This window comes from Puntigrus tetrazona, chromosome 8 (assembly GCF_018831695.1).
Source record: "Puntigrus tetrazona isolate hp1 chromosome 8, ASM1883169v1, whole genome shotgun sequence".
Lineage (NCBI taxonomy): Eukaryota > Metazoa > Chordata > Actinopteri > Cypriniformes > Cyprinidae > Puntigrus > Puntigrus tetrazona.
Genome location: NC_056706.1, coordinates 14859309 through 14883663, shown reverse-complemented (window position 1 = coordinate 14883663; position 24355 = coordinate 14859309). Strand labels below are relative to the sequence as shown.

Sequence of the window (24355 nt, the reverse complement as noted above, 5' to 3'; positions counted from 1 at the left end):
ATCCATATTGCATTAATGATTTGCAACGTCTCTTGAGTAGGAATCGTTGGTCCGCACAGGTCCAAAATATTCACGCCTGCAGAACCACATACACAGATTAGTATTCAACAGCTCTGCCAAACATCTGAATGATAGATGAGCTCTATTTTGCGCAAGTACTTTGGCTCAAAAGTTTAAATTCATAGTTCCAACTTCATGCGCGAAAAACTGCAACTCCCTGGTTGTATAATTATCAATAAAAAGAAACTGTGGTGAAAACGTCCAACAAACGATTTGCCTTCTCTTCTAAATATTGTTGTTTTGCAGAAAAATGATGATTTTAAATTCTATTCTGTTTTTGCATGAGAGTTTTATACTTTTATAGTTTACCTCATCCAAAGCGTAGCCAAAGCACATTGGTGATTTTTCCACTTGTACCACATCTGATTTGTTTGCGATAAAATGTTTCCCAAACTGACATCTAACACAGTTGAAACTGGTCCCAAAGTAGAATTTTGGCCTTTTTACAGCTGCTTTTGCAACATTTTTTGAGAGCAAATTGTATGTGCTCGAAGACCGTTGTGCTGTTTTTTTCCCCCCTTTCTAACACCAAACCAAATATTGACCAGGAACAATTTAGTGGCGATAATGTCCCTATCTGCTCTGTCCTCGTCCTTTCCGCAGTGGCCCACAAATCATCTATTCATCTCAGACCTAATCGCTTCCATAGCAGGCTCTTTTATTGCACATGCCGGAATTTCGAGGGGGAGGGAGTAGCAATAACAGAGTTTTGGGAGTCAGAAAGGGGAAGAGAGAGTTCTAGACACTGAGAAGATCCAGACTAGTGATGGTTTAGGCAGCTTTGTGTTGTTCTCATATGCTGTTCTTTAATTTTTTAGCCTACACAAAAACCAAGATGAAACATTTTCAGTTTTTTTTTCATGCAACAACAGTTTTATGTGCCATTTGTTGAAGATCTAATATTTAATATCATTGTACTACAGTATATTGTACATTCTGGGTTTTTGTCCTTTTTGGACCCTGACTGTTTTTCTAGTTGTTTTGCAATTAAGCATTGATATTTATTGCTGTAAAGTGATTTTAAAGTAGATTTGTTTTTAATCACATGATAATGTGATTTTTTTTATGTTTTATGTGTATGTGAATGCATGCTTGTGAACTCACACACTGAAAATGCCTTCCCCACACGATCAGTCCTGACCAGTGTCACCGCGGTGCAGTTTTGTGGCGCTCAGCAGCTGTGGGATGAGGGAAATACATCTTGTTGTCACTAGACGTGGGCTAGATGAAGGAGAATGGGGGAAAATGGGTGTGTAGGGGATCCTAAACAGAAACGTTTCTTCAGAGTAAATTAGATTTTTTTAACGGCCCTCTCATCCCCAAAGCCGCTATTAATTTAACCTGGATTTACTCTTACAGTTACAATTTAGAAAGGGATAAAATAAAAACACTGTCATAGAAAATCTTGATACCTTTAGCGGATTTGCTGCCACGTCCAAGCTCTGCTGATTTATACTGCAGTTAGGAAAGGAGCGGAGAAATAGAGGACGAGAAATCAATTGCACCCTCCAAGGCTTATTTATGGCTGCGCAAAAGCAGAGGACTGCTGGTAAACTTGGCACCAGAGGAGCTTAACTGCAGAGGACAGAGCTGACAATGAGCTAAACGAAAATATACTGTACATACAGTGTATAATAAGAATAATATGTGGTATAATATATGTGTTTACTTGCCTGTTTATGCATGCTGTTAATTTATTTTATAGCCCGGTCAATTTTCTCTTCCTGTTTCAGATCCAACAAGAGGACCTCATTTTACGGGCTGCCTCTCCAAAGAGATGGAGACCTTCCGTTGCTGGTGGAGCTCTGGCATCTTCCAGAACCTCACAGAGCCTGGAGATCTCAGGGTCTTCTACCAGACAGAAAAGTAAGAGACAAACAATGAAAGACAGGGCGGAGGAGGACGCATTTAATTTCATGAATACAGGCCGTTCCGCCTGCCAAGATGCAGACCTTGCAAAGTCACTGTCACATGTGCAGATAAAGAGAAGGCAAAATAGAGAGACATAGGAGTTACATAGGAGCATGAGAAGGCAGTTTAAATTAACTTTAATTAATGAATGAAATATGTTAAATTCATAAAGAATAATAATTTAATATAATATACTATAATAAAATAATTTGAAACTTTAGATTAATGGCCAAAACATTGGATTCCTGAATATTTTTGAAAAATCATACCTAAATATAATAACTACCTTTCTAACATAATAAACAGCAAATTAGGAGTTTGTGTTCCTTATTCTAAAGTGGTACTCAAACCTGTAAGACCTTTCATATTCTTAACACAAATTTTTTTATAAAACCTGAGAGTTTTCTGACCCTGCATAGACAACAACACAGCTGCCACCTTCAAAGCCGTAATTAAAATAGTACATGCAACATCAGTGGTTCAACCATAAAAAAAATGGAATACCCAAAATATCTTAATTTATGTACCAAAGATGAATGGAAAGTCTTGCAGGTTTGCAACAACATGCAGGTAAGTAATTAATGACAGAAATTTTATTTTGGGGTGAGCTATTCCTTTTAACTGTTGCATGGTGTAAAACATTTATGTTCAATTAAAATATAAATATATAAAATATTTATAGCACGTTTCACTATATTGTGTGCTTTAATGCTTTCATCATAATTTACGTAATAAATAGAAGTCCACTATGCATATATTTACCAATAAATCCATGCAGTGCAATGTACTGAGGTGTCTAATATTTATATACACATCTAATAACATTGTTGCATCTAGTGCCCTCCCTGCGTGGAAGGAGTGTCCAGACTACACGCGTTCTGTGAAAAACGAGTGCTACTTCAACAAGACCTTCACACAAATCTGGACCTCCTACTGCGTCCAGCTGCGCTCAGTTCGTGAGAGCATAACCTATGACGAGGCCTGCTTTACAGTGGAGAACATAGGTGAGTTAATAGCTGTGAAACTGCTCCATAAAGGTTTATACATGGTTACAGAAAGATCTATGTTGGAAGTGTGACTTCAAATGTTTTGTGCCTTGCCAGTGCATCCTGACCCACCAATTGGACTGAACTGGACTTTACTGAATGCGAGTCGCTCAGGGTTGCACTTTGATGTCCTTGTGCACTGGGCTCCCCCTCCGTCAGCAGATGTGCAGATGGGCTGGATGAGCCTGGTGTACCAGGTTCAGTACCGGGTCAGAAACGCCTCCCACTGGGAAGTGGTATGTCTTAAAAATGTTATTAATAACAATATTGTCTGTGGGAGAGACTCGTTTTATTACATGACTTACACGTGAATTTTAGTCACAATATAGTTTGTTTTGAACTTTGACCAAGCTACCGAAATTGCAACACTTTCAGTAGATAGAAGTAATGTAATGAAAACAGGAACATTTTTCCTATCTACCTATCTGTTGTTAAAGCATGCATAAATATACAAATGCTATCATATTTCAGTTTTTCTTAATTGCTTTGGCACATTTTTTTGAAAAAGTCTTAACATTCTCTAAACTCTAAGTGCAAACGTCACTTGTGTATTAAATAAACTACTCCAGTCTCTGTGCATTGAATTTAAGTTTTTGATTCTTTTAACTGTGATGATTTTGTTCAGAGATAATTGCTAATTGTTCTAAACTTATTGTTTTGGGGAAAAAACAATTGAAAATTGGTTTATAAACCTACAGACTCCATCTTTAAAAGTAAGTTTGTGGAGTTCATCAGAACATTCTGTAGCCATTTTGATCTCTATATACTCCCAGGCATTGCGGTGGAGGAAATTGGCTATACCACGCTATTTATTGTATTCTGAGAAATACAATTTTGTGTTGGAGACACGTTATAAGCCAGTATCCATCCACTCTTTCTAAAAGGGTTACCGCTGGTCCAGAGCAGTCATATGTGCTCTGTAATTCAGGCTTGGTTCTGGGAGATCTTTGCATCTGGCAGGATCTTCAGGGGCTCTCTGGTTTAAACTCCCCGACAGCCACGTTCCCCCGGCCTGCCCAGCAGTCCTGCCCAGATTGAGCAGACACACGAAAAACCACACTAAGCCACATGTTAAATCACTGCCGTATGTTGGCAGGCCTGAATAGATCAGAGGGGAATGATTCACTCTTACATTTATTCCGTTAGGCCCTTCTGAGGTCACGTACAAGTACATTCGCTTTTTGGTGTTCTGGAGAGAGTTAAGATTTAATTTTAGTGAGGTTTTTGATAGTTATTCTCTTTGTGGGTTAAAATGAAGCTAGATTAGTGCAAATTAGTAAGTAAATTTTGTTTAGAAAATCCCCTCAAAGATACTTAATAGTCATTTTGTTATTAAAATGTGCGTTAAAAATGTGTCTTTACACATTGTTTTATTTCTGTATCATTGGCCTATAGTCCACTGTAATCCATTTTAAATGTGTTTACCATTTCTCAGCACATTAAATTGACAGCCTCTGAAAAAAAAATGTGCAGTTATTTTCATATATCAATTTGTCTCTCTGAGTAAATGTAATGACTCACAAATGCTAGTTTATTACTCAATTTTGTGCTTTTCTTGTGTACTTCTTCTTATGTATTCATCCTGTCTTATTGCAGCTGGAACTGGAGAGTGGCACACAGCAGTCCATCTACGGTTTGCTTACTGACAGTGAGTATGAAGTCCGGGTGCGCTGCAAGATGCCAGCCTTTGACAACTTTGGAGAATTCAGTGACAGCATCATTGTGCATGTGGCACAGATACCAAGCAAAGGTTAGTCGACGCCAGAAACTTGTTGTTTGCACAAAGTAAAAGCAGCTGTGCGGCTCAACCATCAGGAATCAGTTAAGCGAATTGCTCCAGGGTAAGAAAAGACCATTTTTCTTTGCACAGAATCAACATTCCCAATGATGTTGGTGTTGATTTTTGGAGTGTTTGGAGTGGCGATTCTTCTTGTCCTCCTCATCTTCTCTCAGCAGCAGAGGTGAGATCATGTTTTAAACCCCTTTAAAGTTTGTTTCACAAACATGATCATATTTCAATCCAAAATAAAAGACATAATTTCTACACAAAAAATTTTGTTAAGCTATAAACAGAAAATTAGAAATGCAAAATAATTACAATTACAAGTGCATATAATAGTTTTCATTTACAAAATTTTGCTCATTTGTTTTCACAGGTTGATGGTAATATTTTTACCACCTATTCCTGCACCTAAAATTAAAGGCATCGACCCAGAGCTGCTTAAGGTAATTCTGCATTAAACATCTACAATTTTACTGTAATGTAAATGTAATGTAAATTATAGCACGCACACACCCACACACACAAACACATATATATAAGTAATTATAATAACATGTGATAAGTATGAAGAGCATGGAAAATCTATTGTCCAGTGTGTTTTTGCTCATAAATAAGACAGGATGAAAGATTTTAAGAAATGTTTCCTGTCATATAACACATTACAGCAATTGTCAGCAAAACAATGAAAATTGAATACACAAATTATAGCATTACGCAGAGTCTTACATAAAAATCATTGTTGCATTATAAAATTAGACCGAAAAGATTGTGTCTGTGTGCAAATCTAGCATGAGCTGCAAAATGGCATGAATCACTACAAAACATGATTGTTTTAAAAAGGTCATAATTGTTGACATATCGTGGGTGTTATCCTGTAATTATTAAAACCTCCAAAAAGCTTGGGGACTTGTTAATTAAACAACCCTCGTACTCCAATGTTAGAGTGTAGTGTAAACAATCAAACCCCAAGAGCAATCAGGAGCAAACACACCTATGCCCACATAAAAATGTAATGCATGAAATACAGTTTTTTTATTTAGTGTATTTTTCTTTCACAGTTTTATTTTATTTAAATTTTTTTGTATTATTCATATATCACGTATGTCCTGTCTAAATGCAGCATATATTCTCTCTTTCTCTGACAGAATGGAAAGCTTGACCAGCTCAATTCTTTGCTGAGCAGTCAGGATATGTACAAGCCGGACTTCTACCACGAGGATCCATGGGTGGAGTTCATCCAGCTGGACCTTGATGACCCTGCAGAGAAGAATGAGAGCTCTGACACACAACATCTGCTGGGCTTGTCCCACTCGGGCTCTTCTCACATCCTTAATTTCAAAAGTGACGACGATTCGGGTCGTGCTAGCTGCTATGACCCAGAAATGCCAAATCCCGAGGACTTGGCTTCTCTTCTGCCTGGCCATTCTGGACGGGGAGATAACCACCCTCTGGTTTCCAGAAGCAGCTCGTCCGTCCCTGACCTTGGCGTCCAACAGACATCAGAAGTGGAGGAGACGCCCATTCAAACGCAGCCCGCTGTGCCCAGCTGGGTTAACATGGACTTTTATGCCCAAGTAAGCGATTTCACATCAGCAGGAGGAGTGGTGCTTTCACCTGGACAACTGAACAGCTCTCCGGAGAAAAAGAAGGAAGAAGAGAATGAGAAGAAGATACAATTCCAATTGGTTTCTGATGGAGCCTACACCTCAGAGAACACAGCCTGGCAACTTTCAGCCAGCGTGCCGCCCAGCCCTGGACCTGAGCAGGGATACCAAACATTTCCAACCCAAGCTGGTGAGGGGAACCTCTGGAACGGGGAGTACCTGGTGTCTACCAGCGATTCCCAGACGCCGTACCTTGTTCCCGAAGCTCCTCCAGACCCCATACTGCCCCCAGTGTCAGACTATACTGTAGTGCAGGAAGTGGACGCCCAGCACAGCCTCCTCCTGAATCCTCCTTCCTCACAGCCCGCAATATGCTCTCAAAGCCCCAACAAACACCTCCCAGCAATGCCAACCATGCCCATGGGGTACCTCACCCCAGACCTTCTGGGAAACCTGACCCCATGAAGGGACTAAAAAGCGCAAAGTTCATGGTTGTCTTGTACCTTCTCACTGCTGGAAACCAAAGCTGCATGAATAGCGCGACACGGGATGGAAATTCCGCACATGAATTTTCTCTGCTGTACGCTACAATATGGAAGAAGCTGAAAGCGTTTCTTTTCTGTCTGCTGTTGCAGTAGTGCTACGCTAGCTCGCCGAGAGAGTTTAAATGTGTTATCAATTTACAATCAGAAACGTCAGCTGGTTACATGCAAAAAAATATGACTACAGAAATATGCTCGCTTGCTGTGTCTGAGAGCCATTTTGAAAATGTGTTTATCTTATTACAGAGATACAGATCTAGAGCTACAGTGGCATTGGGATGAAATAGATTCAGTAAGATAAATTCAAACATATCTTTACACAAAATTGTTTACACACAAGTGGAAGATGTATCGGTTTACTGTGATTTCCTCAACCTGGATTTGCTCACATATGGAATATTAAACATATTAAGGTTTTCAAAATATTTAGTTTTGTGGACGAGCCACAATTTTTGTTAAGGGAGCCTCCTTCCCCAGATTTATAGGAGCCATTTTGAGCGCTGCATCTTTCCTGCACATTTTATCTTCTGCCATAGCCAGATGGATAAACTCTGCAAATGAACTTTTTTCAATATTCTAAAACACAAAAAAATGGGGTTGAGGTGCAAATGTGTATTTTAGCATCGCTATACATGACTGTAACATTTCAGAATATTGCTAGAAAATGTTGAGTCAGGTTTTTGTAATAAGAATATTAGCCCACTGAGCAAGGTGTCACCTTGTTCAAAAACTGAAAAATTTACTTTATTTGTATTGATGTATCCAGGGGAATTGCCAAAAGAAAGCGCTTGTAGAGTCTATGCTGTGCAATGCAAACTGAATGGCAAGTTTTCTTATGTATTACCTTTGTACATGTAGCAGTTTTATATTGAAGAAGACACTATAAATGTATACATGCATTTACAATGGGAGTTACATTACAGTATAGCTAACAAAGATGTGCCAATTTTTGGACTTGTTTTATTAGACTTGCTATTAAATAAGGCTATTATTCTTGTCAGGACAGTTAATTCAGTGATGTCCTCTAGAAACAGCATACTCTTGTGCACCACAGCCTTTACACAGGGATAAAAAGCTGTTTTAACTACAGCTATTTTACAAAATCGTGCATTATAATAGAAGAAAAATAACTGGAGAGTCTTTTTTTATTTACAACCATAGACTTTTAAGAGTTCTCAAGCCACATATTTGAAACCCAGTCAGTGAATTTCTCACAGATGTAATTCTATGCTGTTGATAAATTTGTACAGAAAAAGTATTGCTTGTTAAGTTGTGTAGATGAGCTTATTTTGAGCGCTTTGTGACTTTTACATGTTCTCTGTTTTTAGAGAAATACAGTGGAGATATATGATGGTGAAGAAGGAGCCTATGGATTACAAGCTTAAATGGTCCTAGGTTTGCCTACGATGCTTGAATACTGGGTCCTGACTTGTTTTAGGTGTCTGTTGTAGCGGCAGTGCCTTCCAAAAGCATCTGATTCAGAAATAATTTTTGATTATAAGTATATTAAAGGCATACAGACAGTTTGCTGTTAATGATTAATATTGCATATTCAAGCTAAAGGAATAGTTCTATATTTCAGTTCAGTCTATATTTAAACTAATTCTTCAGGAGGATCTTAGCCTCATCGTTCACGAAAACAATAGACCATGATTTGAAAGAACCATAAAAGTCATTAATATGACTTATATGACGTTATCCTGATTTGAAAGCTTTGTGTGATGAACAAATCAAAATTGAAGCTGTTATTCAGTGATAATGTTCAGCTCCATTTAGATCCTAAAAGATAAAGGTTCCAAAAGGCCTTTGCAGTAATGCCGTAAAAAAGAGCCATATTTGGTTCCCCAAAGAACCTTTCAGTGAACAGTTCCTAAAAGAACCATTTTGAAGAACTTATTTGAAAGATTCCATGGATGTTTAAGGTTCTATATAGAACCATTGACGCCAATAAAGAGTGGGAAAGAGTCAGTGAGTTGAACGTTGATTCAGTAATGACTTGTTTAGCTCTATTTGTAAATTAAATCCAATTCTAATCCAAACAATTTGTTCACTTATCCAGTCTTTGAACCTACTTGTTTAGGGCAGACTTTGTGGTCGGTTTGTTTCTTAGTATGAGAAAAGTCTAAAATGCTCAGTTATTTTTAACCTGCATGTAGGTTAAAAACGTTTTTGAAAGTCCACAAGTAATTTCTGGAGTTAAATCTCAGATCCACAGTTTTGTTTACTGAGAAATTATCGATTTTAAATACAAAACACCTTTAAATTGCTTTTGGAGGGCAGTGTATGCGTTTTCATAATAACAGCTAAGGCTCATCAAGCGTATTGTTTGATTTAATAATTTATTTAGTACAATTTTAGCGTTCTATTGTGTCCGCGGTAGAATAAAGTGCCAAGATGCTAAGCCTTTGTTATTGTGCGAACACACAGATACACCTAAGACATATGGGACCAAAAACTGTTGAACAAAGAGCCGGAGGGGAGGACTTGATGCTGAAGCTCATATTAGAGATATATGTAGTGTAGATATTGGTGTAGAGATTAAAAAAAAAAAAAAAATGGTACAGGAGAAAGTATTTAGCTTTTTCTTATATTGAGCTGGAGAAAAAGAAAACTGTTCAGAATATTTACTTTTATATTATGAAATGCAGAAATATAAAGTATTTAATAATATATATATATATACACATATAATATGTTATATTTCTGATATATAAGACAGATTTTTAATAGCCTATACTCTATGTGCCTCACACACACACACACACAAACACACACAACAGTACATAAGCTAAATCGGTAAGCATAGATAAAGAGTAACGATTTCACTTGTGAAGTCCTGCACATGTTTATTATGTGTATATATGATTAATAGTAGGTCTGTACATGATGTAGTCAATCTTAACACTGTGCTAAGCAATGTGCCATTCTTTTATATGTAAAGATATTGCCTTATTGAGAAATATCAAGTATTATACAACTCTTCTGCTGCTGCCATTGCTGTGAAACCAGCATGTTCATGTTTTAATGGAAATGTCTTAAGCTCTCATGATATGTGGTGTACGATATGCATTTTAGCTTCTGCTGTATGTTGCGTTCCTGCAGCGCTGCTCCTCTCTCTTTCCTTCTCATGTAGCATTTTCTTAAGAATCTCTGTCTTTTGCGAAATTCTTAAAATGCACGGGCACTTAAGTGCCTGTCTGTACATGCAAGGTGACAAATGCACATAATATATAGACATGCTAGTACATTTAATCTTCTGTACGGTTAGTCCTGTATGTGACTCTAGATATTTTTTGGAGCAGTTATGTGCCAATTTTTCATCAAATGATGTATTTGCCTTACGGATGCACACCGCTGAGCATTACTAGAGACATTACAAAGAACTTGATTCAGGTTTTGTTGTTGAAACATTTGTACGGTTTGCTATTTTGGAATTGGTTGAGTTCGTCATACCTCAAATGATCGTAATTTTCAGCATTTGCTTGTTCTGTTTTCTTCAATTTAATAAAGATAGCTTCAAACTATTAGATTATCTGTGGCCGTATGCTGTTGGTTTATTTAAAAGCACGGACTGGACTGTTAAATTAATCTTGGTGCGTGTATTAGTGTATTGTTCCGGGTGAATGTGTGTGTTGTGCGATTGGGTATTACTGTGAAAATATATGTTTTGGCTTTTCAGGCATAATTTCCCCTTAAGGTGAGGACAGACAGAAATGGCCCTCAACCCAGGATTGATTGGCAACAACGACTGAAAAAAGCCTCCAGCATGTGAACGGGATTCATTTTTAAGCAAGCAGTAGAAAATGAAAGTAGAAAAAGTGTTAGACTTGCATTATGGGCACCCAGGAGTCTACATTTATAGAGCAATATGCCATAAAAATGAGTTCTACAAAACTTGTAGTCCACAATACTGTTACAGGTAAAGAAAAGTGTAGTGCCTTTTTAGATACTTTCTACCTTTATAAATGTTTTCAAATAAAATAAAATCATTGTAATATAATCAAATGATTTCATACATTTATTTTATTAAATATAATTTTAAAACATAAATTGTTTAGAATCTTTTACAATTATTTTATTACCGGTGCATTAAATTGGTCAGATATGATAGATACATTTACAGTATTATAAAAATATTATTTCGAATAAATGCTGTTTTAGCCGTTTGCAATAATAATAATAATGCATAATAATAAATTAAATCATATTAGAATGAGTTCTGAAAGATGATGTTACACTGAAGACTGGAGTTATGATGCTAAAATTTAAGCTTTTCAATTAAATTGTAAAATATTTTTAATATGGTAAAAAATAAATCTAAATATTAAGAAAATCACCTTTAAATTTCCCCAAATTTAGTCCTTAGCAATGCGCTTAACTAATCAGAAATTAGGTTTTGATAAATTATTGTCAGGAAAATGAATAAATATATTAGTTAAAACGTACTTAACATCCTAATGATTTTTTGCATTAAAAAAAAAATTATCATTTTGACCAATAAAATGCATTGCCGGCTATTGCTACAAATACACCTGTGCTACTTATGACTGGTTTTGTGGTCCAGAGTGATGTATATGTGTTATTAATATGATAAATATCCTTTACTGTTTCTGTGGTCTACCAGAGTGTTAATGGACCTGACACTTATGAATAAATGAATCATCTCACTTACGCATCAGTAACATCCAGTTCACAACACCTCAGGTAGTTATGTTCGCTCTCATTTCACAGCGTTGTAATGGAAAACAGGAACAAACTGTAACCTAGAGCACGAGGGGTCCATTAGTATGATGTTGGTGTGATGTGTGTATGACGGACTAACTTAACTACATCATTGAGAGCCATGCTGTGGAGAAGGCCTGATGCATTATGAAGGCCAGGTCAACAGCAAAGAAGCCTTAATGTACCTGGAACTAGGGGAAGAGCGGGCGTCCAGCAAGTACCAGATAGAAGCTCTCCGGTCTCTGCTAAGTGGATACAGAAGCAGCAGGACCCCGGCTGATAGGGAAAGCAGATCAGGCAATTTGGCGAGCGCCGCGTACTTAGCAACACTGCGTGAAGCTGATTGGATCTGTGTAGCCCACTCTCACAGTCCGCCTCTCAGGACATTGTAAGTAATTGGCCATGAGTCTCTGCTCTCCTGCACTGGATCTTCAGGCCAATTAAGCCTATCAAAGCCACCCACCCTGACCATTTATTGCCTCTGCGCTTGCTTGTTGACCTTTTGCATCGCATGCTTTGATCGGGAAGTCGGAGATGCGTTTGTGTGGCTGTTGAAACGAGGGAAAGTCATTCTTGATCTTATGCTACATGTTTCAGGGTCGAATTATTGCTTGTCCACAACCCACGGCGCCCTCGCTGATTCGAAAACAGTGAAACGGGCAGATCCGGTTACTATCCTGCAAATCGTGAGGTCCGAAAGAAACCGTCCGATTCATGACTCTATAAACACTATAGGGCAGTGCAAATGCTCAAATGTACATATTGTAGTACCAGCCCTTACGAACATTAACTGTGGTTATTCTACAAATAATGAATGAATAAATAAATAAACAAATACGTGGTTATTATAGTTGCATAGCAACCGCAGATTACCATGATTATGATTTTAACTATGATTTTGCTGCACTAACCAAAGTTTAACTGTGGTATTTGTGGTAAATCTTAAATCTGAAAAAAATTGTCATAATAACACATGATTATTACACCATTAAAACCATCATTCATTTGGGGTAAATCCATCTAAAGTGGATTCCTGCATCGAGAACCTTAGCCTGCCACTAGCACTGTCTTGCTATTAATACTGCAAGTAATTTTCTGAAAAATTAAGTTAATTTGGCAATTAGGTGTTGCATGGCAGCGGTTAAAAGAGGGGATTTCTCTCTGCCTGTTGCCTGGTTTTTTCTGCCAGGAGACTGTGTGTTTAAGTTCCACGCGTATATGGCTTGAGACATCTGCGTGTCTAAACCGGATCTAAAAGGAAACACTGCAGACAGCTCATGAGTCCAGGTCTGGGAGAAAAATGTTAGAGAGGCTCTCAAAGGGAAAGCAACATGGACGAAAGATGAACCAGTGCGCGCGCGCCATCTGTCGGAGGACGTCGGAACGACATAAAGCGGTAAAAAGAACAGGTCTGAAAGTATAGCGTTCATTACATTGTCTAGTAATTTAAACGATTAAATGTATGCTTAAAGTAGCAATCATATCTAAATATATCTAAATAATATATAAAAGACTGGATAATTTTAAAGTAAGAAAATATTTACGTTAACTTTTTTTTAAAGGTGCCATAGTTGTGATGTAATGACGCAAGTACTAAGTACTTCTATGGTTAGGGTTGAGTATTATTACTACATGTTGATATATAATAAGATCACTCTGAAATAAAGCGTTGCCAGTATTTATTTTCTTAAAAAAATAATTTGTTATATTATTTCATAATAAAAAAGTGTCTTTATGAATGTCACGTCTTTGGACTCGTTTGTTGTTGTTTTTGTCTTGTGTCACGTGCTCCGTGTGCCCTACCTTCCGTTCCTGTTAATTGTGTCATTGTCTTCAGCTGTTTCTTGTTCATTTAGTCAATTTCCTTGTGTATTTAAGTCCTGTGTGTTTGAGTTCAGTTGGTCCGATCGTCGAGGTTTATACGTGTGGGTTTTGTTCTGCTTGCTTATTATTATTTTGTCCGTTTGAAGAAGATTAAAACTCTTCTAAGTTGATTTACTTTCGTCGAGTGCTCCTTCACGCTAAGCCACACGTGACAATCTATTTAAAAAATAATGAATCAATCGATTTTATTACATTATAATATATAGATTTATTATATTAATAACTATAATATCTAAATAAAATATTTAATAAGATATGTACATAATCTATTAATTCTATTTATTGCTTGTGTTTATAAATGAATATATTTAATGAAAAAAACATAAATAAATTTATCAAGTTTTCAGTCAAAAGATGCAATTTTAAATTACTGGTATGAGGTGTCTGTTCCATATTTTTTAGGTATGAAAATCAAACAAAAAAACCTTTTTTTTCTTCTTTATTTCAGTTTATCTGAGTAACATATTTTTTCCTCTATTACATTTCACATGCGTTTCACATTCTTATGTCACAGCATACATTTTTCATACAGTTTCTCATGTCTTCTAGGTTATACTAGATTTTCCAGAAGACCTTCATTAAGTATGTAAAATGTTTCAAAAAATCTTTCCCAAGATAACAACGACTTAACCTTTTTCCAGTTACTCCCTTAAGTATACAAATTCCACTCCAATAAATGTGTAGTGAATTTTAATTTTATTTTATTTTCAATTTTTGTGCACTTCCCTATGATCTATTAACATTTTTGTAATGCCAAACATGAAATGCATTTTACAGTTCCCTTACAACATCTGTTCTAGCAACTATAGAAAAATACCTATAAAGATTCTAGATAATTCAACAGTGTTTGGTCCTTAAGATAAAACATTTAAATCAGAATCTCCCTGTCTACTTTACTACCTCTGTCTCCACACAGCAAAACTAAAACATCTTTCTGAATACCAGAACAACGAGAAAAAAAAAGAAAAGAGATTTTAATACCCCAAATTTTCATATAGGATAGTTTTGACTGGGTATAATAATGGTTACAGGATGTTACATGACCTTTGCCCTCTGCTCTGTGTGGCCTAACATCAAACAGACGCCACTAGTGCATAGTTTCCGCACCTGCCTTCATAAAGGCCACACGAAGCATCTAGAGGTGAAGAGACACTAACATGATGAACCTAACACACTCTCAGAAACAAACAGACACTGGACCCATTATCGTTTTTAACTGAAATTTACAGTACGTTTAGATGTTCATGAAGGATTTATCTTCCTTCTAACAATAACCAATTCGCCAATTGTTCTGAATGGGATGCCAAGGTCCAGTGCCTCCACACACTGAGGTGTAAATACTAGTTGGTAAAATTAACCGAAAGCGTTGACCAGCAACGTGGGGTTCACTGATGTTTACGTGAAGCTATTAGTGAGCAGACAAGATTGTTACAAAGCCAACGGCCCTGTTTACTTCTCCTGTCATACTCAACTAGCGTCCCCTGCTGGTCAGACTCAGGCTTTTTGTGACAGCTCTCATTCAGCTTCTGGAACGGGACGTCACTGTCAGGTCTCCCTGACGTGGTTGTCCTCCTTCAGGCCCTGTCAGCGTCAGGAGGCTGGAAGAGCCCCCTCACAGTGTCAGAGGCCTGCCACGCGCCCGTTGCTGTCGCCAAAGAGCTGTCGTCAGTGTCAGCATCAGCTGGCGGCTGGAGCGTCTGCCCCCTGCTGTCAGCTGTACTCAACTCTTCACCTAGCGTGCTTAGCTCAAGGCCGTTTCATGATTGGTGGCTGAACGGCCGCCTGACCGAAGTCAAGCTGAGTCAGGATCTGCTGACCCAGATCAACCTGTTGTTGGCCGTGGTGGTGGTGGTGGTGATGATGATGATGAGGATGATGGTGAAGATGATGCCTGTGCCTCTCCACGCCGTCGGGGGAATGCCCTTCGTGACCGTGATGTTCGTGATGGGGATGCTGTTCTCCCTCTGCTGGTGTATTCTCATCTGTGGATTTCTTGCACTGCTCAAGTTGCAGTGAGCTCTGCAATGACCAGAAGAAATTGGCAAAAGGAAAATACTTTATTTACTTTATGTACTGCCATAGAAAAACATCTTTGGGTTCTTATATGAACCTTTCAGTGAACAGTTCTTCAAAAGACAATTTTTTGTTCAACATGATATACAGTATATATTTATTTTTATTTATTTTTCATTATGTATTTATTCAGTATGGCACCACCTAGAAAGAAAAAGAGCTACTGTGTATTGTATTCGCTTGCACGCATTCAAATCTACCGCTTTAGGGACAGACAAAGGCTTTCTTTAGCCCCGCCTTTTTCTCCTAATATGGTGCAGAGTTTATGTAAAAAAAAACCCCACTTATGTGCGCATCAGATTTAGATGGAGGGAGGAGGATTTTTAGAGAATAAAATAATAGTGCGCAGATTACACTGGCCTCTTTTATGGTACCTCTTTATGCTTTTTGGATCTTGACAGTTTATCTTTCTCAGCACCACATTGCTTAGACATGAGGATGAGTAAATTAAAACAGGAAAAAAATATTCTGGTCATTACGATACTAGTGTTAGTATTGCACACTATATATAAAATCGCCGCTGTTTTACCTCAACGCTGCATTCTCCACAAATAGCATCACAATAAGTACGTGTTATGGCCTCCTCCACGTGCGAGTGGCTCAGGATGGTGTAGGGAAGAGACAGATGGTAAGTGAGTCGGCCGCACCTGGCAGAAATAGGTGTTTAGTGAAATATTATCAAGTAATATAGTGGCATGTTCATTATCGAACCGAATGAGTGGTGAGCCAAACCTGTCATAGACCAAGATGTCATCCTTCTCAGCATTTACTGCCTGCCACAAATCCGGCTGACTGAGGTCTTGGGCGTAGAGGGTGATATTCATCAGTCTTTCTCTGAGCAAGTGGTGCATTTGCTGGGACTTTTCGTCTCGGTTGTTTACCACCATGTAGTTAATGTTTACATAACTTTGGTTCTCTAACTTCAGGAGCAAGTCGTTGAGCCTTGAGGAGACATTCAGCAAGTTGGATTAGATAAATACGCCTTGAATGTGTTTCGAAAACCACAGTCTCGTCAACGTTTTGCTGTTTTTCCTCGATATGCTTGAAATTGAGTTTAAAGTAAAAAAACAGTCTGCACTCACTTCGATGCTTGCTCCAAGCAGAACAGTCAGCTGGCCTGGAGATAAGCCACCACTGTCACACGTCCAAGAGAGTTCTTCATGGGCTCCTCCTCTCCGATCGTCCACACGGGAGGAAGTTTGCAGCGGGCTCCTTCTGTTTCGCTCTCTGCACTGCAGCCCGACAGCAGGCAGAGAGCCAGGGTGAGGCTGAGAGCCTTCCACATGACTCCAAACAACAGACCCACTAACCTAAACACAAAGACCCAACAGTCTCATATCCAGAAAGAACTGAAGACATTTGAATTGTAAAATGCTGGTACAATTCCAACCTGGCAACCGACAACATTTTTAATCTATATTTTTGTGCATTTTGTTTTGTTATAATTTGTATCTTTTAGTTTAGTTTATTTTACAATTTGTGTATCTTCTTATATCAAATGTCACAGCTCTATGAAATATGCATGGTGTACTAATAAAATAATTCAGGGAATTTTTACTTCTGTAACATGTTTCACAATGCATACTGTTCTGAAGAAGCTTTACAGCAAACAAGAACAAATAGTATAAAACTTGTAACAAGAGGGAAACTCTGCAGGGGAACGAGTTTATTTTGACTCAGCACATATCGAAATTCCTGTCAGCAGTTATATATAAAAATATCATTCTCGCATTAGCCATATAATAATCACATACCTGTAATCACGGCAATTAACCCTTATTTAGCAACGAAAGCAAGTTTAGGACAAGGTCCATAGTTCATCCAGAAGCTTTCAGATCCAAGTTAATATGCAAACTTTTTTTATAACGCATTAATATACCTACTTTAAACGTTAAGTACTTGCGTAACAACTAGCAGATGAAGAAGATGTTTTACGGAAACAAATCTGTATCTCACAACTGATGACTGACTTACTTGTTTTACTTGAGAGACTTCAGCGGCGATACTTTCTGAGCTGGTCGAAGACAAAAACAACCCTCTCCCACACGGCTCCTCCTATTTATACTCTTCTTGTTTTTCCTGACTGAAAGCAGGGCAAAGGTCCCTCTGTTCCCGTTTCAAAAACTTTAATAGCTCACGTATTCACCCCAGGAGTTACACGCATCAGCAGTAAATATCTGTAACCTCTGTATAATTTGTCTTGAGCGGACAACAAAGCTTCAGCCGGGGGGAAAGGTCTAAGTGGATTGGTATTGGGGGGGTGGGTACAGAGAGCAAAGTTAACACTCGTCCAGATAGTAAACAGTTAATGAACAGTGCATTCCAGACTGTTTCCCTGAGAGCTGAAAGGGGGGTGGGGGGGTGACTGGGTGCAACACTGGAAAAAAAAGACAACCAATTGTGTTTCGGAGCATGCTGTGCAACATGGCTATTAAAGCATTGGCTCATACAGAATCAATAATCATTTCATCTGTGCGGTTCTCTCTCAGCATCCTGTCATTCTTTGTTTGTGCAGCAGTGCACAGCTGGGTTAGTGTCAGCACTTTTCCTGCTGAGATGAAACTTTTTGAAACTTCCTGTCTTTTTGCTGAACTTTAATGAACGTCCCGTTCTTCAAAATCTGGAAAAAAACAACAACGACAGAGCGCATTTTCTTGAAAGACAAGCGTTTGAAACATCCAAAGCCCGTTTCAAACATTCAAAGACAGTCTCGGGCCCGTCTTCTGTTTCGTGATTTATCAATTAGTTAATGTTCATTATCACATCTCATGATCTGGAGGACAGTTTGACCTCCTGGTGATGCACTTTAGATGCAGTTAACACACATTTCACTGATTATTGTAAGTTAATAGTTAACTTGAAGTAAATGTTATGAAATCATTTATTATATAAACTGATTATCATAAATCTTGTCAATACATATATCTTACAGTAAAGAATAAACTCGATATAGTTTGTGAATAGTGTATCAACTGGACACTAAATCAGTAGCATCTTCAGGAATTGTTTCATCTATTTAGTTTTAGATTTTTTTTTTATCAAGTTTTGACAATAATGTTTAGAGTGACTTAATGTTAAACTAGCAAACCTGCAGTAGTACTCACTCGGCTTATGTTTAAACCTGTTGATGTTCGGTTTAGATAGGTAATGCTGTATTCTGTTTTTAGATTTCAGTAAAATAATTAAAAGAACCCTTTTCTATTACAAAGATCCTTTATTTAAAATAAAGATTCTTTATGGAACCATCAATGCCGGTAAGAACCTTTTAAGTTCAAGTGTGTACTGTATCTCGGTTGTGCCTCAAGAGGGCAGTGGAGAGCTTTGTCAATGAATAAAGCATGTTTCAAAAAACATTTTAATATGTCAAATTTCAGACTAAATTCAAATATGTCATTAGGCCTACTTCTATATACATGAAACATATAAATTCTTTAAGATTAATTGATCAAAATAATAGTTTTGTGGATTTTGTTGGGTTTTTTTTTCTCCAATGTGTTCTTAAACAAAAGTAACATACACTGGATCAGGTTTATTAAAACCATTTTAAAAAATGTTCTTAAAATAATAATTTCATTAACTGAAAATCTTAATAATCTTAAATTTACTTTTTACAATAAAAAACTGAATAGCCTAGATATTTTTAAGAAAACCCATAAAAATGACAAGTCAATAATACTTAAAAAGTCAAAAGAAAACATTTAAAACGAAATTTAAATATTATAATTAAATGAAAAATAAATTAAACTGAAATAAAAAAATAAAACAAAAATTACAATAATACATCAGTGAATGGTATAAAATGCTTTAGGCCTAGTGGGTATAAATTAAATATAAATTAACTATGTATATTAATATTATAATATTATGTATATTATAAATTATGCATATTAGCATTTGTGGTTTTCTTCGTGTAAATCATATATAATAATGTATAACTATAATGTTACATTTTTCTAAATTTTTTAAATATATTTATTTTATTTATTAAGGGCATATAACACTCGCAGGGGATACATAGTGCTACAGCACAAACATTAAGCTATTTAAAAGAACAATGGACCTATGTGATATGAAGCAATGCAGTTAAAGTATACCAGAATACAAAACACAGTAATAATGTGCTAAAATAATTAAGCCAAAACATAATGTACATTTTCCAATGTACATACTTGAAGATAACGGGACCTCTGAGCACCGTCGCCCTGGTAACCACCACTTGTCAGCCTCGCGCGATACGACTCTTTCGCAGGGGCTTATGGGAACTCGAGGCCAAAGCAGGAGCGACCGCCCTTTTCCGACGAGCGGAGGAAAAACAGCACATTGATCGCTTCAGGCCTTCAACGCGTATAAACAGCCGCACTAAACATCAGAGCGTCACCCGGGGTAAGTTCTTGGGAGCGATAGACACCCGGCGTCCCTCATTATTTAGCCGAAAGCGAATCTGTCTGATTAAAAGAGCATTTTAATGCGCGATTTGATGACGTAACGACAATAGTCCAGAAAACAAATGGCGAATGCGTTAGCGGCCACAGGCCCAGCGTGCGAGTAACATGAAGCTGACTGGCGCACGGCGTTGCTTTTGCCGGTTGTATATTTCTGTAGGACATCCATACGGTTGGGCTGTTGAAGTACGTGGCTTTTGTAGCAGTTTGACCCGCTGGGTGTAAAGCAGCCCGTCTTGCGTAGAGCGGCTCCCTGTAGAAAGGCGCGCTTATTCGGCATGCTGCTTAGATATGCCCGCCGTTCTATGGATCTGTTGGCACAGGGGCCATTACAAAGTATGTGACTAATTTGTCTTTAAACATTGTCTGTGTTAAATGACACACGTCTGTGTAAGATCGTAGGAAAATTGGTCGGCGTTCAAAATGCATGTAATATGTCAATGCTACTTTTTTAATATAATTGTATACATATTATAGTTGCATTTTTCATTATGCTGTCATGTTTTTATTGTCTGTTTGTTTCTTCATAGTACTTGCATGCGCAGGGAAAGGGCTGAACCATGTCTGTTGATGGAGATGTTGACTATGGGCATGAGTTTCCAGCCCATTACAAAGTGATGCTTGACAAATTAAATGAGCAGCGTCAGCTGGATCAGTTCACAGACATCACTCTCATTGTGGATGGTAAGGTTTACGAGTGTTTGTAGCTGCTAATCCAATACCTTTTGGAATCGTGCAAAATGTTATTCAGCTGAATAAACGGGTGCTGATGATTGTGGTTACTTTAACAGGACATCAGTTTAGGGCCCACAAAGCTGTTCTGGCTGCCTGCAGTCAATTTTTCCACAAATTCTTTCAGGACTTCACTCAAGAGCCTCTAGTGGAGATTGAAGGTACCTATGAATGCATGCAACTGTATCTGTACTGGAAGCACTTGTTTGTAACACTGTTAGAACTTTTGGGTTTTGTGATTTATACACGCAGAAGTTACCCTTTTTTTAAGTGTCCTTGTTACAGTGTAGGTACATGTATAAGTAATGAGTAATAATAATTAACCACATGTATGCATTATATGGTTATTATACATTATATTTTCTTAGATGTTATAAGAAAAATGGTAATAAAACCTGTTATACTGTATTAAGTTTAATACAATTAACTTTTTTTATGTTAATGCAGTGATGTGTGATAAAAGCATTAGCAATTAATCACAAAATATATATTTAAAAAAAATATACCGGCATATTTAAAGAAATCCACATCTCTTCAGGTCCAATTTGCTATTGTGTTTTATTTTCTCCCAGTCATAAAAATGACTCAGAACAATGTGCGCTCAATAATAATCTTTACTACATTATTTTTGTTGCAATGAACAGGTGTTGGCAACACCGCCTTTCGTCACCTAATGGAGTTTACTTATACAGCTACGTTAGCTGTGAACGGCGAGGAAGAAGTCAGTGATGTTTGGAGAGCTGCAGAGTACCTTCAAATGCAGGAGGCGATCAAGGCCTTGAACAACAGGTTGCTTACTATTGCATTTTTTCCTTTGCTTGCTTTTATCCTGAAGTTGATTTTGAACTACTGTGTTTCTTCTCCCACGTAGAAGGAATGGTACCACCTCAGTAAACTCCTCCCAAGCTTTGGCTGGAAAGAGTAAGGCTAAGAAGAGGAAGATTGCGGAGACCTCCAATGTGATCACTGAGACTCTTCCCACGGTGGAGACTGAATCTGTTGAAATCGAAGTGGAGGTTGGCGAGGAACATATTGAGGTGGAGGAGAGCGGTCTGGTGGAAGTAGTGGATGCTGCCAGGAGTTCCACCGAACCCTCGTCGGATGACTCCGCCTTGGCCTTACTGGCCGACATCACCAGCAAGTACCAGCAGGGAGAGCAGACACTTCATGTGATGAAAAAGCAAGTGGATGATTCGGTAGTTGTGCCGGAAGAAGCTGTGATCGCCTCCAAGACCCTGGAGAACATTGAAGTGGTGGAGGTTCAGATCTCACAGCTGGACAACCTTTTCCGCTGTGACAAGTGTGACCGCTGCTTCAAACTCTACTACCACCTCAAACAGCACATGAAGACTCACACCGCTACGCCGGATAGGGGCTTTGTCTGCAGGCACTGCGGTAAAACATATGCCCGTGAAGGAGCCCTTAAACAGCACTTGAATAATTACCATTTTGATGCAGAGGAACAATCCCGACGACAGAAAAAGAAAGTGCATGTTTGCGAGTACTGTGACAAGCAGTTCGATCATTTTGGACACTTCAAAGAGCACTTGAGGAAGCACACAGGTGAGATATTATGAGCTCAAATGCATTTTAAGAAATGTATTCAAATGTAATCTCTTATCAGCTTCTCATTTATGTATGTGTAGGTGAGAAACCCTTTGAGTGTCCGGAGTGCCACGAACGCTTTGCAAGGAACAGTACGCTGAAGTGTCACATGTCCGCATGTCAAAATGGCGCTGGAGCCAAAAAAGGGAGGAAGAAGCTGTATGAATGCCAGGTTGGTTTTAACCAGTAAAATATTATCCAAACATGTGTTTTTACTATGGCAAACTAAAAGAGGCCTTTTAAAGAAAATCTAGTAGCAATTTTCTGAATGTGATTCTGTGATGCAATATATTACGTGCAATTTCTCAATCAATTCATTTTAGTTTAGTTTATTTTAACTTAACTTTTACTAAAACAGTTAAATAAAAAAAAAATCCTAGAAAAACAACTGTAAGATAAAAATAGCAGAAAATTTCAATTTGATGATAATGGCATTTATAAAAAAATAAAACATTAAAAGATATTTTAAAAACTATTAAATAAGTAAATAAATGGTACAGTTATAATATTAAATTGCAAAATAAATAATTATTATTACATATTTAAATATTCTTATAATTTTGTTATAATAATCATAATGTTTTCCAAAAAGACAAATTATATTTATTTCATTAAAAGCTGTTTGATAATCACCCTAATCGACATGGCAGTTTTGGTAGTATTTTGGCTTTTTCATGCAGCCCCTGCTAACTTATCATTTTCACTCCTCAGGTCTGTAGCAGTGTTTTCAATAGTTGGGAACAGTTCAAGGACCACTTAGTGACCCACACGGGTGAGAAACCTAACCACTGCACCATCTGCGATCAGTGGTTCACACAACCCAGAGACCTCCACACTCATCTTCAAGAGCTCCACGGCTTGCAGGAGAAGGTAATCGTCACAGAGGAAGTCATGATCTCAGACCCAGCCACGGTCTTGGCTATGGCGGAGGTTGAGGAGGGAGAGGAAAGGGTGATCCTGGAGGACGGCATGCGAGTGGAACACGTCACTGTGGAGCCGGTGGACGTTGTTGCTGTCGAGGAGACTCTCGTGGTGGAGGAACAGCCCTCTCAGACTGTGGGTGGGGTGGAAGAGACAGTGGTTTTACAAGTAGATGGCGAGAGATTAAAAGAACAAGCAATGGAAATTCAAATAGCACAGGTGACCGTTGCAGAACCAGCAGAAAGTCAAGTCAAACAAGACGCAGAGGACAGTTCAAAAGAAGTAAACAATGCAAATGTATAAAAAAGGCCTCCCCTGTGCATGGACACTTGAGAATGAATTGGGAAGGTGAACAAGGCCTTTACTTCTTTGCCACTGCATTAAAATTATACAGTAATGCTCACTGTGGTGTCATCCAACAAAGATGGGTCACCGGCTTTATTTCTGCTTTGCTTTACACTTTGCAGAAAGCAATGTCTATAAATCTGATCACAGGTTCAGTCATGCTTTTAATGTATGTTGTGGATAAGAATAGTAAGAGATGTAATTCATTTCATGAATAGTGCACGTCGCCAAGAGAGTTTTGGGGGTGGAAAGAATGTTTTTGTTTTGTTTTTTTAAGTTATCTTTGGATGTATGTTTATAGTGTGTGTAAGAAGCTTATTTTCATAAAAGAATTAAAGGGCAAAATGTTTCCCGAGATGACAGGTTTGCAGTTCTGGCCTGTATTTCTAAATCTTTTCCTTGTTCAGTCTGCACCATTCATTCATTTTGGGACAGTTGGCTGTTCAGCTGTACAAAGCAATAAAATAATGTATGGAAGATTTGTCAGGTTTTAACCCTGATGTGACACTCTGGGCCTGTTTGAAGTTGAAATGATTTTTATGAACGGGAAATCAGATGTGTTTGGGACATGAAGCAACTCTTCACTGTGAAGCAGGTATGGGTTAATCCAGGCCTTGACTGACTATGAATGCAGTGGCTCTCAACTAAGGGTCTGGGACCAACTGTAGACTCTCAGAACATTTCT

The 24355-nt window shown here is 38.0% G+C and overlaps 3 protein-coding genes across 5 annotated transcripts in view; 2 read left to right on the top strand and 1 right to left on the bottom strand.

Moving 5' to 3' along the window:
• Positions 1 to 10478, top strand: part of ghra (growth hormone receptor a) — a 30318-nt gene extending 19840 nt beyond the window's left edge. The window contains 8 exon segments of the mRNA XM_043247311.1: positions 1794 to 1926; positions 2809 to 2975; positions 3075 to 3253; positions 4614 to 4767; positions 4888 to 4978; positions 5174 to 5243; positions 5946 to 6731; positions 6734 to 10478. Coding sequence (XP_043103246.1) covers positions 1794 to 1926; positions 2809 to 2975; positions 3075 to 3253; positions 4614 to 4767; positions 4888 to 4978; positions 5174 to 5243; positions 5946 to 6731; positions 6734 to 7042 — 1889 coding nt within the window. The 3' untranslated portion in view covers positions 7043 to 10478.
• A 3498-nt stretch (positions 10479 to 13976) lies between these two features.
• Positions 13977 to 17751, bottom strand: LOC122350465 (selenoprotein P). Its single transcript, XM_043246945.1, has 5 exons — positions 17600 to 17751; positions 16708 to 16935; positions 16358 to 16567; positions 16155 to 16272; positions 13977 to 15571 (listed from the first exon to the last, which is right to left on the bottom strand). Exons 2-5 carry the CDS (start codon positions 16908 to 16910, stop codon positions 15020 to 15022), a joined length of 1083 nt encoding a protein of 360 aa, XP_043102880.1. The 5' UTR covers positions 16911 to 16935; positions 17600 to 17751; the 3' UTR covers positions 13977 to 15019.
• Positions 17752 to 19882: 2131 nt separating this feature from the next.
• znf131 (zinc finger protein 131) lies at positions 19883 to 24027 on the top strand. 3 transcript variants are annotated; one of them, XM_043247919.1, is made up of 8 exons: positions 19883 to 20008; positions 20228 to 20403; positions 20598 to 20751; positions 20859 to 20960; positions 21444 to 21588; positions 21671 to 22362; positions 22446 to 22576; positions 23116 to 24027. In XM_043247919.1, exons 3-8 carry the CDS (start codon positions 20628 to 20630, stop codon positions 23626 to 23628), a joined length of 1707 nt encoding a protein of 568 aa, XP_043103854.1. In that variant the 5' UTR covers positions 19883 to 20008; positions 20228 to 20403; positions 20598 to 20627; the 3' UTR covers positions 23629 to 24027. The 3 variants fall into 3 exon arrangements, with proteins under 3 accessions (XP_043103854.1, XP_043103853.1, XP_043103855.1); XM_043247918.1 differs by lacking the exon at positions 20228 to 20403; XM_043247920.1 differs by lacking the exon at positions 19883 to 20008 and having other exon boundaries at positions 20035 to 20253.
• Positions 24028 to 24355: the final 328 nt, after the last annotated feature.